Source organism: Symphalangus syndactylus, chromosome 1 (assembly GCF_028878055.3).
Source record: "Symphalangus syndactylus isolate Jambi chromosome 1, NHGRI_mSymSyn1-v2.1_pri, whole genome shotgun sequence".
NCBI lineage: Eukaryota > Metazoa > Chordata > Mammalia > Primates > Hylobatidae > Symphalangus > Symphalangus syndactylus.
In genome coordinates, this window is record NC_072423.2 from 96,092,739 (window position 1) to 96,108,993 (window position 16,255).

Here is a 16,255-nt window from a genome sequence, read left to right on the forward strand (position 1 = left end):
CACGGCTTCCAAGGTGGTCTGCTCGGGCCCAGGCCATCTTCCAGGTGGGGTGAGGCAGTGGGTCCCACTTCCCCTCCTACCCCTCCCAGCTGACAGTCCTCTCCACCTAGTGGCTGTCCAGTACCCATTCCTCACCTTTTCCCGGGGAGGAGAGAGCATCTTCTCCCACTTCCCAGGTAAGCAGGAGGAGGTGCCAACAGTGTTAAGCCTGGCGCAGTGTCTGGGCTGACTGGGACCGTCTCAGGCCCACAGAACACCCCTGCACAGCAGGCACCAAGCTGAGGCCCCTCCCCAGAAACAGTCACAAGGCATCTCTTCCCTCTGGGTCACACCGCAGCCTCTGGGCCCTTGGCCATCTCTGGCTTCAGCCTCCTCTCTGGCCTCACTGCACAGCCCTGATAGGTGTCCCTGAAGCCTGAGGGGAACCCCAGCACTAGGCCTCTCCTCTACCCAGAGGCTTCTGGTCAACTTCCCTTTCCCCATGTCCCTGCCCTAGCCCCCGGGGTGACTAAACTGGGAGATAGATACGTGTTGCTGCCCACTCCACACAGGGCTTTGCTGGGCATGGCTGGGGCCCATGGCCAAAGCACAGCATGCCAGGCAGAGAAGGGAGGCAGGCAGCTGGGCAGGGTACTCAGGGCTGAATACAAGAGTCAGGGGCAATGGCCTTTGAGCCAGGCCTCCAGCATTGGTGTGGGAAGGAGAGAGGACATTTCTGAGGCAGGGAAGAGCCAGGCACTCATGAATGGCCCAGGCTGGCTGGAGGACTATGGGAAGGAGCCATGCCTGGAGGCGCTGAATGCCAGGCTTAACCTAGCCCGGAGCCAGGTGTGTGCTTGGGGACTGCAGAATGAAGATACAAACGACATGAAGTCCAGACCTGCCATGCTCAGGGAGCCCTTGAAGGTGCAGAACAGGGCTGAGGATGGTGAGAGCTGGCTCTAAAGTAGTTGCCTGGTTACTGAGTGCAGGATGTGGGGAGGGAGGTGAAGGACAGGAGACAGGGAGACAAACCGTCGCAGTGGGAGAGGAAGAGATGAAAAGAGGCCAGACGGGAAGAACGTGGTCCAGCAGAAACACGCTGGACTTGGGGCTGAGCGAGGCAGGAGTCTGGGGAAGAGGGTAGGTGTGGTTGGGTTGGCTTCGGACATACTGATGGGATAGCATGGGACCCCTGGGCACAGAGATGTCCTGGAGTAAGCTGAAATGTGGACCTGGGGGTGGCATCAGGGTGACAATGGGAACGGACAGGCTCTCTCCCAGGGACGTGGGGGTCAGGGAGAGAAAAGAGGCCGTGGAAGAGGGTTGAGAAGGCACTGTCATGGAATTAAGGGCCAGTGGGGAGCCATGTTCAAGATGGCAGAAATCAGGAGAGGCTGGAACCAAGAAAGTCCTGTCGGGGTTGAGTTTGGAGAGGGCTCAGGGAAGGGACGGCCTCTGAGAAAAGTGGCCAGGGAGGGCTGCAGCAGTGGTGAGCAGGTGAGCTCTGGGCACTCAGAAGCTTTCCGGCTGCTATCAACCCCAAGACCTCACAGATGACACCATAGCGTGGGGTGGCAAAGTGATCCCAGATGGCACAGGCGCCATGTGACTACAGGGAGAAGGCAGGGTAAAAATGGCAATCAGGCCTTCCAGCCCAGAGTCTCAGAACTGAGGACACCCTACAGCAGGAAGTGATGCTCAAGCTAGCTGGCCCTCCTCAATCATGTTCCACGTAGGGAAACGGAGAGTACAGGGTCAGTCAGCCTTGGCCACCTAACAAAAGCAGGGCCCGAGACCCCAGGCTGGGCCTCCAGTAATCAAGGGCCGGAACTGAGCTGACGGAGGCCTGCACCCTAGTTCCGGTGTGGGTGGAGGGGCCGGCCCTGATTTCGAAACTCGCCTTCCTCTCCTGACGCCGGCAGCCAAGCGCAGCCTCTGCAAAAGGGACTCGTGCGGCAGGCGAAGGTAGCCGTTCGCCGCGGGCGGTCCTCCGCCGGGCGGCTCTGCAGTTGCCTGGGCCTGCGCCACTCTCTCCCCGAACTCCTATCCCTGACTTCAGGGCCCCAGGGGCCGCCTTCCCGCATCGCTGGGCCTGCAGACACCGGCCAGGTCCCAGGGGAAGGTGCTTCCCGCTCAGCCAGCGAGCACTTAGTGGCGTCTGCTCGTTGCTCGTCTCCAGGCCAGGTGCTCGGTGATGCGAGGGGAGCCGGGGCGCCCCACTTCACCCGCACCCCTCAGCAGAGTCGGTGACCGCGGGACCTGGGGTAGGAAGACCAGGGTGAGCGAGGGGATCCGCGAGGGAAACGCAGGTATCACGGCTGCAGCAGGACCGCGGCCCGCCGCGCACGCGCGTGCACGACCCAGGGGCCCAGTGCCCGCCCAGTGCCCGCCCAGTGCCCTTCTCTTTCCGGACCCGGCTCCGGGGATCTGCGCAGGGCTCGGGGCGCCTCCTGCGGGCCGCGGGCGGAGCTGTAACCGGGCACCGTCCTCCAGGCCGCCCCAGCGGACCCGGGCCCGACCGAGGTCGGGGCGCAGACCCAAGGCCCGGGATCTCCTCGGGCGCCCGCGGTTGCTCTGCCGCGCGCTGGCCTGGCCGCGGTTGCCATGGTTGCGGGGGGACGGGGGCGCACGAGAAGCCCCGCCCCGGCCCGGCGCAGCCCCGCCCGCTCCGCCGCCCGCCCCGCCCTCCTTGCCGCCCGCGCTGCCGCCGCCGCCGCCGCCGCCGCCGCTACTGCTGCGGGGGCCGCGGGGGGCGCAGCTGGGGCGCGGCTCGGAGGGGAGGCTAGGGGGCCGTGCCAGGCCCGAAGCCGAGGCGGGGCCGGGATGCGGCGCTGAGGCCCAGCATGGCCAGCCCGGGCCCCACCTTCCCGCTGCACCGGCTCGTCTGGGCGAACCGGCATCGCGAACTGGAGGCCGCACTGCACAGCCACCAGGTGAGGCCCCGCTGGGGCACCCGGCCCGTCCCCCGGATCCCCCACCCAAGGCTGTGGCCTCCGTCCTGCTCAGCTCCGCAGCCACATCCTGGGCCTTCCTCCCCTGCACGATCCCAAGCCCAGGTCACCGGCCCCTCGCGCCTGAGCCTCTGGCCTCCTCTCCCCTGCGCTGGGCCTTGCCCTGCTCGCCCGAACTCGCTTCGCATCCTTGCTGACCCAAGCTGAGAACAAGAACTCTGATCCTGGTCCCCAGGCTCCGCCAAACTCCTGACATCCTGCACCTCTGCCTGACCAGGCCCCGCCGCCAGACCCCCGTTCTGCCCCTGCCCTCCCTCCTGCCCCCTCCTCTCCCCTGCCAGGACACGCAGGCCACCCTCTGCCATCTCCCTGGTCAGTCCGCCGTCCTTATTTCCCACAGCGATTCCCAACCCTGCCCGCCCTGGCAGCCTCCCTGCCTTGCCCTCTTCTCTCCTGCCCTTTGTGAGTGTCCCGTCTCCCCTAGCACGACATTGAACAGGAGGACCCCCGCGGGCGGACCCCACTGGAGCTGGCCGTGTCTCTGGGAAACCTGGAGTCCGTGAGAGTGCTCCTTCGACACAATGCCAACGTGGGCAAAGAGAACCGCCAGGGCTGGGCAGGTACTGCAGAGGACTAGGGGCTTCCCCTGAGGCTGGCAGGTGGGGGGCAGTGAGCAGCCAGGCCTGGGGTCATCTGGAGGGCTCCCCTCAGCAGCCTGGTGCCCGCAGTCCTGCAGGAGGCAGTCAGCACTGGAGACCCGGAGATGGTGCAGCTGGTGCTCCAGTATCGGGACTACCAGAGGGCCACGCAGAGGCTGGCGGGCATTCCGGAACTGCTCAACAAACTTCGCCAGGTACAGCAGGGCACAGTTATGGAGGTGGGGTACCATGGCAGGGCACCACCCTGGTTACTGTGCCAGGCCTGGCCTTGGAAAGGCACCCAGTTTGTGCAGTGTGCCTCCTGCCACCAGCGAGGAGGTCTGTCTAGGTCTGTCTATCTTGACCCCAGCCCAGGGTCAGGTAGGAAAGAGAGACGGCCAGGCTCATGTGGGAGAGACTGGGCCCTTTGGAAGAGAAGCCTTGCCAGCTTTGGGCCTCCTGAAGAATGCAGATTACCTGGAGAGGGGACTTAAGGTTGACTCCGTGGATTATGGCCTGAGCCCCTGGAATACTTGCTACTATGCACCCTTCTGGAAGCACGCGGAGGGGCCTGGCTGGCAGAGCATACTACCTCATACCCGCTACCCCAGGGGCAGCCTCGGAGGGAGCCACTGTGCCCCCTTTACAGAGTAGGACTGTGAGACCCAGTGGAAGCAAAGGCTTCCCCAGGGCTCTGCAGAGGCTCATGTTCAGGTTGAAGCTGGCCCTCCACCTCCACCTCCAGGTGGAGCCTCATTGCCTCCACCTTACAGCCTCATTGCCCAAAGACGATCGTAGTGCCCCACTTGGCCCATCCTCTCCTGGGCAGAGTGGTTGGGCGTAGCTGAGCCATAGCAGTGAGTCAAGACTTGATGAAGGGCCAGGTGTTGTGGCTCACTCCTGTAATCCCAGCGCTTTGGGAGGCCAAAGTGGGCGGATCACTTGAGCCCAGGAGTTCGAGACCAGCCTGGGCAACATGGCGAAACCCGTCTCTACAAAAAGTACAAAAATTAGCTGGGAGTGGTGGCACACACCTGTGGTCCCAGCTACTCGGGAGGCTGAGGTGGAAGAATCACCTGAGCCCAGGGAGGCAGAGGTTGCAGTGAGCCGAGATTGCACCACTACACTCCAGCCTGGGCGGCAGAGCAAGTCTCAAAAAAAAAAAAAAAAAAAAAAAAGACCTAATGAAGGGCTGGGCTGGCTGTGGACAAGGGGTTCCCAGGCCTGCTGGATCCAGCAGCAGGCAGGGCCCTGAAGAGCAGCTCTGGTTTCTCTTAGGCCCCTGATTTCTACGTGGAGATGAAGTGGGAGTTCACCAGCTGGGGTGAGTAGGGACCTCTGGGCTCCCAGGGATTTGGGGTGGGGCCTTTGGAAAGACCCCCAGTGACCCCTGTGTACCCTGCAGTGCCCCTTGTGTCCAAGATGTGCCCAAGTGATGTGTACCGCGTGTGGAAGCGGGGTGAGAGCTTGCGAGTAGACACCAGTCTCCTGGGCTTCGAGCACATGACCTGGCAGCGGGGCCGGAGGAGCTTCATCTTCAAGGGCCAGGGTGAGCTCTGGACACACTCACTGCAGCTCCTTGGCTCTCGGGTTTCCCACGGCTTGGGAGGACGGTGCTGCCCTTTCTCTCCACTTTCCAGATGTGGAAGCTGAGGTTGGGGATGGAGTGGGATCCAGGGGCCAAGGCTGACCCACTTGGCAGCAGGTGGCTGAGGGTACATGATCGCCCTCTCTGCACTGCTGGCGCCCAGCACTGATTTGCGCCCCCTCTGTCCACCCCTACCTGCCGGCAGAGGCAGGAGCCCTGGTGATGGAGGTGGACCATGACCGGCAGGTGGTGCATGTGGAGACGCTGGGGCTCGCTCTGCAGGAGCCCGAAGCACTGCTGGCCGCCATGCGGCCCAGCGAGGAGCATGTGGCCAGTCGCCTCACCTCTCCTATCGTCTCCACCCACCTGGACACTCGTAATGTGGCCTTTGAGAGGTCGGTCGGGGCCTGGCACACCATGGGTGGGATGGGCACGGATAGCAAGAGCCACCATTAATGAGGGCAGGGCCATCCTTGAAGATCCTGGTTCAGGCCTCTGGGCTCACTCACCAGGGGCTGCTCAGGGGCAGGTGGGTTGCTGCAGCCCATGTCTCACTCAGACTGCGGGAGTGGTTGGGCTCCTGTGGCCATGTTTGTGGGGAGGGGTCAGGTCAAGATGTCCCCAGTTTCTTGACTTCTGACCCCATGTGTTTTCCCTTTAAGACAAAGATTTAGGCTGTGGTTCACAGCAGCTCTTTGCACCAATGTTGGCTTGTTGGTGGTGTGGCTGTGTTGGGGGCAGAATCGTTTGTGCGTAGCCTAGGAACCTGACCCTTCCAGCAAGAGTTTCTCTGACAACACATGCCCCCTCTTGACTTAACAGTCAGTGGAAACACTTAAAAAAAAAAAAAAAAGCTTTATTGAGATATAATCTCATATACCATATAAGATCACCCATTTAAAGCATACAGTTCAATGACTTTTAGTATATTTATTCACAGATTTGTACATCACCACAGTCAATTTTAGAACATTTTTATCACCTCAGGAAGAAACCCCCCACCCTTTAGCTAACTCTTCGCCAAACTCCTCATCCCCTCTCCCGGTCCTAAGCAACCACTAATCTACTTTCTGTTTCTGTAGAATTCCCTACTCTGAGTTCTCATATGAATGGAATTTTATAATATGTTGCCTTTTGTGTCTGGCTTCTTTCACTTAGTATAACATATTTAAGGTTCATCCAAATTGTAGCATGTAACTACTTCTTTCCTTTTTGTGGCCATTGTATGAATATACCATATCTTGTTTATTCATTAACCCATCGATAGACATTTGGGTTATTTGCATTATTTGGCAGTTATGAATAATGCCACTCTTAAGTATTCATGTGCAAGTTTTTGTGTAGACATATGTTTTAATTTCTGTTTCATATGTTTTCATTTCTCTTGGGTATATGCCTAAGAGTGGAATTGCTAGGTTACTGATAACTCATTGTTTAATTGACCGTTTACCAAATGAGCTGTACTGGTTTACATTCCCACCAGCAGCATGTGAGGGTTCCAGTTTCCCCACATCCTCATCAACACTTGTCATTATTCACTCATTTGTTTTTGGAATCTAGCCAGCCTAGTGGGTGAGAGGTGATAGCTCACTGTGATTTTGATTTGCATTTCCTTGATGACCAATGATGTTGAGCATCTTTTCATGTGCTTATTGGTCAATTGTATATCTTCTTTGCAGAAATGTCTATTCAGATCCTTTACTCGTTTTTTATTTAATTTAATTAACTTATTTATTTTGAGATGGGGTCTGGCCTTTCACCCAGGATGGAGTGCAGTGACGTGATCATGGCTCATTGCAACCTCCACCTCCCAGGCTCAAGTGATCTAAGTAGCTGGGACTACAGGGGCATGCTGCCATGCCCAGCTAATTTTTAAATTATTTGTAATTATTTTATTATATCATTTAATTATTTTGTTTAGTTATTTGTAGAGATAGAGCCTACAGACTGGTCTTAAACTCTTAGGCTGAAGCGATCTGCCTACCTTGGCCTCCCAGAGTGCTGGGATTACAGGCATGAACCACCACACCTATCCCTTTACTCGTTTAAAAAATTGGGTCATCTTTTGATCATTGAGTCATAAGAGTTTTATAATTGTATCTGTTACACGTAGGTCTTTGAGCCATTTTAAGTTAATTTTTGTGTATAGTGGAAGGTTGTCTTGCATGTGACTATCCAGTTGTCCTAGCCCCTTTTGTTGAAAAGACTATGTTTTTCCCACTGAATGGTCTTGTCACCCTTGTTGAAAATCAGCTGGCCATAGATAAATGGGTTACTTTCTGATTCCCACATTAGTTCCATTGGTCTACATGTCTGTCTTTATGCCAGTATTATACTGTCTTAATCACTGTTGCTTTGCAGTAAGTTTTGAAATTGGAAAGTGTGAGTCTTCCTACTTAGTTTTTCTTTTTCAGGGTTATTTCAGTATTTTGGGACCCTCGCATTTTATATGAATTATATTTTCTTTTTTCTCACAACCCAGTGTAGGCAGAATATATGAATTCTAGATTCAGCTTGTCAATTTCTACAGTCAGATGGGATTCTGATAGGAATTGCACTGAATCTATAAAGCAGTTTGGGGAATAGTACCATGTTAACAATGTTAAGTCTTCTAATCCATGAACATGGGATGTTTTTCCATTTATTTGGATCTTCTTTAATTTCTTTCAATATTATTTTATAGTTTTCAGAGTGTAAGCTTTGCAATTCTTTTGTTACATTTATTCCTAAGTGTTTTATTCTGTTTTTTTTGTTGTTTTTTGTTTGTTTGTTTGTTTTTGAGATGGAGTCTCACTCTGTTGCCCAGGCTGGAGTGCAGTGGCACAATCTAGGCTCACTGCAACCTCCACCTCCTGGGTTCAAGCAATTCTCCTGCCTCAGCCTCCCAAGTAGCTGGGATTACAGGTGCCCACCACCACTCCTGGCTAATTTTTGCATTTTTAGTAGAGACAGGGTTTCACCATGTCGGACCAGGCTGGTCTTGAACTCCTGACCTCAGGTGATCTGCCTGCCTCAGCTTCCCAAAGTGCTGGGATTACATATGTGAGCCACTGTGCCCGGCAACTAAGGGTTTTATTCTTTTTGATACAATTATGAATCAAATGTTTTTCTTAATTTTTTTGATTGTGTATTGCAAATGTATAAAATTACAATTGATTTCTGTATGTTGACCATGTATCCTGCAACACTGCTAAACTCATTCATTCAAGTAGATTTTTAGTGGATTCCTTTCCTCAGTATTTTTTTTAACATGTAAGATTATGTTATCTGTAAATAGATTTAGTTTTATTTCTTCCTTTCCAATTTAGATGACTTTTATTTCTTTTTCTTGCTTACTTGCTCTGACTAGAACTTCCAGTAGAATATTGATTAAAGGTTGTTAGAGGCTGGGTGCGGTGGCTCACACCTGTAATCCCAGCACTTTGGGAGGCTGAGGCAGGTGGATCACAAGGTCAGGAGATCGAGACCATCCTGGCTAACACGGTGAAACCCCGTCTCTACTAAAAATACAAACAATTAGCCAGGCATGGTGGCGGGCGCCTGTAATCCCAGCTACTCAGGAGGCTGAGGCAGGAGAATGGCATGAACCCGGGAGGCAGAGCTTGCAGTGAGCCAAGATTGTGCCACTACACTCCAGCCTGGGCGACAGACCAAGACTCCGTCTCAAAAAAAAGAAGCGGGGGGAGGTTACAGCAGGCTGGGCATAGTGGCTCATGCCTGTAATCCCAGAACTTTGGGAGGCTGAGGCAGCCAGATCACCTGAGGTCAGGAGTTTGAGACTAAGCTGGCCAACATGGTGAAACATCATCTCTATAAAAATACAAAAACAAAAAGAAATTAGCCAGGAATGGTGGTGTGCGTCTGTAGTCCCAGCTGCTTGGGAGAGTAAGGCACAAGAATTGCTTGAACCCAGGAGGCAGAGGTTGCAGTGAGCCCAGATTGCGCCACTGCACTCTAGCCTGGGTGACAGAGCAAGACTCCATCTAAAACAGTAAATAAATAAATAAAAAAGAAAATAAAAATGGTTAGAGCAGACATCCTTGTATTCTTGTCTTGTTCCTGATCTTAGGGGGAAAACATTCAGTCTTACCATTAAGTATGATATTAGTTGTGAGTTTTTGGTAGATACCCTTCATCAGGTTAACGTAACTCCCTTCCAGTCCTCATTTTTAGAGTGTTTTTATCATGAAAGGATGTTGGATTTTGTGAAATGCTTTTTCTGTGTTTATTGATATGATCATGTGATTTTTTATTTTTTTTTTATTTTTATTTTTATTTTTTTTTTTTTTGAGACGGAGTTTTGCTCTTGTTGCCCAGGCCGGAGTGCAATGGCACGATCTCGGCTCACCACAACCTCCGCCTCCCGGGTTCAAGTGATTCTCCTGCCTCAGCCCCCCGAGAAGCTGGGATTACAGGCACGCATCACCACGCCCGGCTAATTTTGTATTTTTAGTAGAGATGAGGTTTCTCCATGTTAGTCAGGCTGGTCTCGAACTCCCAACCTCAGGTGATCCGCCCACCTCGGCCTCCCAAAGTGCTGGGATTACAGGCGTGAGCCACTGCGCCCAGCCAATCATGTGATTTTTTAAAAAATTCTATTGATACATTACATCAATTGACCTATGGATATTGAACCAACCTTGCATTCCTGTGATAAGTTCTACTTGGTTGTGGTGTATAATTCTTTTCATATGTTGCTAGATTTGGTTGGCTCACATTTTATTGAGGATTTTGTGTCCATATTCATAAGCGATATTGGTCTGTAATTTTCTTGTGATATATGTCTGGTTTTGGTATCTGGATGATGCCTCATAAACTGAAGTGGGAAATGTCACCTCTTTGTCTATTTTTTTGAATAGTTTGCAAATAATTGGTATTAATTTGTCTTCAAAAGATTGGTAGGAATCAGTGGTGAAGCCATTTGGGCCTGAGCGTGTGTGTGTGTGTGTGTGTGTGTGTGTGTGTATAGTTTTTTGTTGTTATATTTACCAATCAGTCTCTTGACTTGTTATCCATCTATTCAGATTATCTATTTATTCTCAGATTAGTTTTGGTAGTTTGTGTCTCACTAGGAATTTGTCCATTTCATCTAAATTATAAAATTTGTTGGCATACAGCTATCATTATATCCTTTTATAATGCTTTTTATTTCTGTTGCTCCCTTCTTTCATTTTTGATTCTGGTGAGTAATTTGAGGTTTTTATTTTTGGTTTTTTTTTGAAACAGAGTCTTACTCTGTCACCCAGGCTGAAGTGCAGTGGCATGATAAGAGCTCACTGCAGCCTTGAACTCCTGGGCTTAGGCGATCCTTCAGCCTCCCAAGTACCTGGGACTACAGGCATGCACCACCAAGCCCAGCTAATTTTCTTTTTTTGTAGATATGTGGTCTCACTATGTCATCCAGGCTGCTTTTGAACTCCTGGCCTCAAACAATCCTCCTGCCTTGGCCTCCCAAAGCACTGGCATTACAGGTGTGAACCACTGCCCCCAGCCAAGTCTTCTCTCTCTTTTTTTGCCCACCGTGGTCAACCTAGCTAAAAGTTTGTCAATTTTGTTGATGTTTTCAAAGAGCCAGTTTTTGGTTTCATTAATTTTCTCTGTTATTTTTCTATTCTCTATTTCATTAACCTTTACTGTAATATTTATTATTTCTTTCTGTTCTTTCTGGCTTAGTTTGCTCTTTTTCCATTGTCTTAACATGGAAGTTTAGGTTAAGGTTATTGATTTGAGATCTTCTTTCTTAATATAGGCATTCACACATATTACATTTACACTTCCAGGCATGTCTGTCTTTTCTTTTTTTTGACATGGGGTCTCACTCCATCGCCCAGGCTGGAGTGCAGTGGTGTGATCTCAGCTCACTGCAACCTCCGCCTCCCAGGCTCAAGTGATCCTCCCACCTCAGCCTCCTGAGTAGCTGGGAACACAGGCGCCAGCTAATTTTTTCTGTTTTGTAGTAGAGACGGGGTTTCACCATGTTGCACAGGCTGGTCTCGAACTCCTGTGCTCAAGCAATCTGCCTGTCTCAGCCTCCCAAAGTGCTGGGATTACAGGCGTGAGCCACCAGGCCTGGCCTGGCCTTTACCTGTGTCTCATAAGTTTTTTTTTTTTTTTTTTGAGACAGAGTCTTGCTCTGTCGCCCAGGCTGGAGTGCAGTGGCACAATCTCGGCTCACTGCAAGCTCCGCCTCCCGGGTTCACGCCATTCTCCTGGCTCAGCCTCCTGAGTAGCTGGAACTACAGGCACCTGCCACCACGCCCGGCTAATTTTTTGTATTTTTAGTGGAGACAGGGTTTCACCGTGTTAGCCAGGATGGTCTCCATCTCCTGACCTCGTGATCTGCCCGCCTCGGCCTCCCAAAGTGCTGGGATTACAGGTGTGAGCCACCGCGCCCGGCCATAAGTTTTGATATGTTGTGTCTTTATTCCTGTTTATCTCAGAGTATTTTCTGATTTCTCTTTTGATTTATTATTTGAGACATTGGCTATTTAGGAGTGTGTTGTTTACTTTCCACATATTTGTGAGTTTCCAAAGTTTTTTTTTTTCTGCTATTGATTTCTAATTTCATTCCATTGTGGTTGGAAAACATACATTGTATGACTTCTATCCTTTCAATTTTATTGAGTTTTTGTTTTTTTTTTGAGATGGAGTCTCACTCTGTTGCCCAGGCTGGAGTGCAGTGGCAATGTCTCTGCTCACTGCGAGCTCCACCTCCCAGGTTCACGCCATTCTCTTGCCTCAGCCTCCCAAGTAGGTGGGACTACAGGCGCCCGCCACCATGCCCGGCTAATTTTTTGTATTTTTTAGTAGAGATGGAGTTTCATCATGTTTGCCAGGATGGTCTCGATCTCCTGACCTCATGATCCACCTCCCACAGCTTCCCAAACTGCTGGGATTACAGGCATGAGCCACCGCACCCGGCCTTATTGAGATTTTCTTAATGGCCTAGTATATGGCCTTGAAGAGTGCCCCGTGTGCGCATGAGAAGCATGTGTGTGGTTGTTATTGGGTAGAGTGTTCTAACCTGTTTATGAAGTCTAGCTGTAGTGTTCTTATCTTCTGGTTCTTTGTTGATCTTCTAGTTGTTCTGTCCCTTATTGAAAGTGGGGTACTGGAGTCTCCAACTGACATACTTTTATTTTAGCTTTTTATTTTGGAAAATTTCAAACATATATGAAAGAAGAGATAATATACTTACTCATCACCCAGCTTCAACATTTATCAACATCTTGCCAATCTTATTGAATCTATCCTTCCTTACCTTTTTTAAAAATGTTTCCTAGAGTATGTCAAAGCTCATCCCAGATGTCCTAATGTTTCTAGTAAATGCTTCTGCACAATTCTAAAAGACAAGGATGTTTTTAAATCCAGCCCCGACACTATCATACCTCACAAGATTCATGCTAATTCCTCAGTGTCTTCTAGCCTCAAGTCCATGCTCAAGTGTCCCCCGCTGTCCAGGCACCCTCTTCAGGGGTCCTCCATGTTTCATACTGAGAAGGGACCCTCAGAATTGGGCACCCCGGGCAGGCTGATTGGAGGGGGCTTTGGAAAGGAAGGCTTTGGCCAGGGTGTGAGGGTGCAGGTCCTCACCAGCTCCTGTTTGGTCTGTTTCAGGAACAAATGTGGTATCTGGGGCTGGCGGTCTGAGAAGATGGAAACTGTTAGCGGCTACGAGGCCAAGGCAGGAGAGGCTAGGGGTGGGGGGCTGGGGGTAGGAGATGAGGTCCAGGAACTCAGCTCCTCTCCACATCCATCCCAGAGTAGCCCTTGGGCTCTGGAAACCCTGAGCATTTGTGGGAACTCAGCGGGCTTGAGTGCCCAGCTCCTGCGGAGTACATAGGGCTCACCCACATCACGGGCCCCTACCCAGGGTACCAAGATCAAAAGAGGAGTGTGTTCCTCTTGACCCTGGGGCTGCATCTCCTCATTGGTGACTTCCCAGGGTTCAGACCCTGCCACCTCCTCCATTTTGGGGAGCAAGATCTCATCTGTCTCTGGGACAGGAGGACCTGGGTTCTGCACTGGTGAGGCTGAGTGTGGGGATCAGGCTCTGAGCCCCCAGCTCCCCGTGTCCCCTGCTCCCCAGGTGTACAGTGCCACCAACGTGGAGCTGGTGACACGCACACGCACGGAGCACCTCTCTGATCAGGACAAGTCAAGGAGCAAAGGTAAACCCAGGTGCGCCTGCCTGCTGCCCAGTCACACCGTGTGGTGGGGTCACCCTGGCCTGGGGTCAGGGGCCAGAGTTTCCCGGGGTGAGCTGGGAGGCCTCCCCGTTCCCATCTGCCCCCCTTCCCCCAGACAGGAGGCTCCCAGGGTGGAGGTGGGCGGGGGCAATGCAAGCATAGTGTCCCCTCACCGGCTCCCACCCCTTCTCCGTAGCGGGGAAGACTCCGTTCCAGTCCTTCCTGGGGATGGCCCAGCAGCATTCCTCCCACACCGGGGTGAGCTGGGGCTGGGCTGAGACAGGGCCGGCGGGGGGCCGAGCCTGGGCGGGAGGGCGCCCTCTGTCGCCCTGATCGCTGAGTCTGCCCTGGGACCCATGCAGGCCCCCGTGCAGCAGGCAGCCAGCCCCACCAACCCCACAGCCATCTCCCCTGAGGAGTACTTCGACCCCAGCTTCAGCCTGGAGTCACGGAACATAGGCCGCCCCATCGAGATGTCCAGCAAAGTACAGAGGTGAGGTCTGAGAGCTGGCTGGGGACTTGCCTCGGGACGAGGGCTCTTGCAGACCCCTCTCTGGGCCTGTCATAGTGAGGGACCCACCCCTCAGCTGGCTTCTCTCTGGACTCCACTCCTGGAGGGCAGGAGTCATGTCTGCCTTATCCATGGTCCTCAGCCCGTAGCAAGGGGCTTGGCACAGAGAACCGGTAGCTTGTCTTTGATGAATGGATGGTGCCACCCATGTACGGTTTTCTATTGAATTTCATGAGTACCTGCTGGGGCCAGCGTGGCACAGTGGGAAGGGCCCCCAGTGATGTGGCCTGGGAGTGGAGCGTCTGCCTTGGTGGAACAGAACAGTTAATGCTCTTACCTCGTGAGGAGCCCTGAGCAGGTGTAGGCGGTAACAGCAGGCACAGTGCCTGCACAAGCCTAGCGCTCTCCCCACCATCTCAGGAGGATTCTCTTAGCCACCCAACAGTCGCTGGGATTCGAACCCTGGCAGTCTTGCCCTGGGGTGTGCTGGACATAAAAGTTTGGCAACACGTGAGCTGGTGGCCAGCTCTGGGCTGAGGAGGAAAATGGGGCTGTGGGCCAGGCCCAGAGAGAAGCCCACAGCCTGGCACCTGGCCTCCTTGTCCAGACCAGATGAGCTGGTACGAAATTCTCAGGAGCCCCAGCCTGGGCCCAGGGAGGAGGGCAGCTTGGGCCATGTGGCCAGGACACCAGCTCCCGGGGGAGGTGGGCAGTGGCATCTGAGCACAGCAGGGCACTCTAGGCCAGGCAGAAGGTGGGTAAAGGCAGCTGCCCATGAACCAGAGGGCAGTCCTCAGTGGAAGCGCCACCAGCGGTGCCTCACCCATGTCCTGTGGTCGGCTGGGTAGGTTCAAGGCAACATTGTGGCTGAGTGAAGAGCACCCGCTCTCCCTGGGTGACCAGGTGACGCCCATCATCGACCTAATGGCCATCAGCAACGCTCACTTTGCCAAGCTGCGCGACTTCATCACCCTGCGCCTTCCACCTGGCTTCCCCGTCAAAATTGGTGAGAGGCTGGGCCCAGGCAGTGGGAGGGCCTCAGGTATGGTGCCCTCCCCTCAGCGCAGTCCCTGGAGAGCTGCAGGGGCCGTAGGCACAGGTGGCTCTCCGCCAGGGCTCAGGTGTGGCTGTCTCCTCACAGAGATTCCCCTTTTCCACGTGCTGAATGCCCGCATCACCTTCAGCAACCTGTGTGGCTGTGACGAGCCCCTGAGCTCCGTGTGGGTGCCGGCCCCCAGCTCTGCTGTCACCGCGTCAGGTACCCCCACGGGAGGAAGAGGGAGCCTGCACAGCTCTCTGGTCACCAAGCCCTGCGTGTTGAGCGTGGCCCCTCTGCCACCTGCCTAGGGAACCCTTTCCCGTGCGAGGTGGATCCCACCGTGTTTGAAGTGCCCGAGGGGTACAGTGTGCTGGGCACGGAGCGCAGCGAGCCCCTCCGAGACGAGGATGATGACCTCCTGCAGTTCGCCATCCAGCAGAGCCTGCTTGAAGCGGGCACTGAGGCGGAGCAGGTGGGACTTGTGCAGGGGGTGGGCTCTGGCCTCTGCAGCCACAGGGCAGAAGTGACAGCTGTGGGCTCTGGTGGCTGCAGGTGACCGTCTGGGAAGCCCTGACCAACACCCGGCCCGGTGCCCGTCCTCCTCCCCAGGCCACGGTTTATGAGGAACAGCTTCAGCTGGAGCGGTGAGCCCCTCATGGGGCTGGCTGGGTCCCTTTCCCCCCAGCCCTGGCTTGGCGGGGAGGGGGATAGCAGGAAGGTGCTAGGACCCCAGGCCCTCTGCAAGGCCACCCTCTGTCAGCAGCGCTATCTGCCACCAAAGGTGGGGTGAGGGGTGGGGAAGCAGTGCCCTGCCTTGTCTCCTCTCCCTGCCACCCTGTCTTTGCCTTTGTCCTCCAAAGCCGGTCCCCAGCCCCTCGGCTTCTGCCCCAGCCTTGGCGCTCACTGGCCTGCTCTTCCCTCCCCTGCCCTGCCTGGAAGGGCCCTCCAGGAAAGCCTGCGGCTGTCCACAGAGCCCAGGGGCCCAGGATCCCCTCCCAGGACACCCCCAGCCCCCGGCCCACCCAGCTTTGAAGAGCAGCTGCGCCTGGCCCTGGAGTTGTCTTCACGGGAGCAGGAGGAGCGGGAGCGGCGCGGGCAGCAGGAGGAGGAGGACTTACAGCGGATCCTGCGGCTGTCACTCACCGAGCACTGAGCCACAGCCCCGGGAGGGCTGGCCAGGCCACTCCCTGCCCGCTTTTGTAATTTATTTATTTATAAACTCTCTGCTGCTGAGCTTGGGGCCTGGAGCCCCAGGAATGGGCAGGCAGGGGAGACTGAGATGGAAATAAAGAGACTGTGGCAGCAGGGCTGCTCTGCTCACTGGGCTGGAGCGGTGGGGACCCTGAAGGTGGGGCGC

General features: G+C 54.0%; 1 protein-coding gene across 2 annotated transcripts; it reads left to right on the forward strand.

Annotated features, from left to right (window-relative positions):
- Window positions 1–2,664: 2,664 nt before the first annotated feature.
- Window positions 2,665–16,203, forward strand: ANKRD13D (ankyrin repeat domain 13D). 2 transcript variants are annotated; one of them, XM_055269569.2, is made up of 15 exons: window positions 2,665–2,915; window positions 3,418–3,553; window positions 3,662–3,786; window positions 4,850–4,895; window positions 4,977–5,120; window positions 5,365–5,554; window positions 12,777–12,843; window positions 13,249–13,330; window positions 13,545–13,606; window positions 13,711–13,841; window positions 14,708–14,865; window positions 15,001–15,117; window positions 15,207–15,370; window positions 15,451–15,542; window positions 15,838–16,203. In XM_055269569.2, the coding sequence occupies exons 1-15, from the start codon at window positions 2,826–2,828 to the stop codon at window positions 16,049–16,051; spliced, it is 1,818 nt and encodes a 605-aa protein (XP_055125544.2). In that variant the 5' UTR covers window positions 2,665–2,825; the 3' UTR covers window positions 16,052–16,203. The 2 variants fall into 2 exon arrangements, with proteins under 2 accessions (XP_055125544.2, XP_055125504.2); XM_055269529.2 differs by having other exon boundaries at window positions 2,716–2,915; window positions 15,848–16,203.
- Window positions 16,204–16,255: the final 52 nt, after the last annotated feature.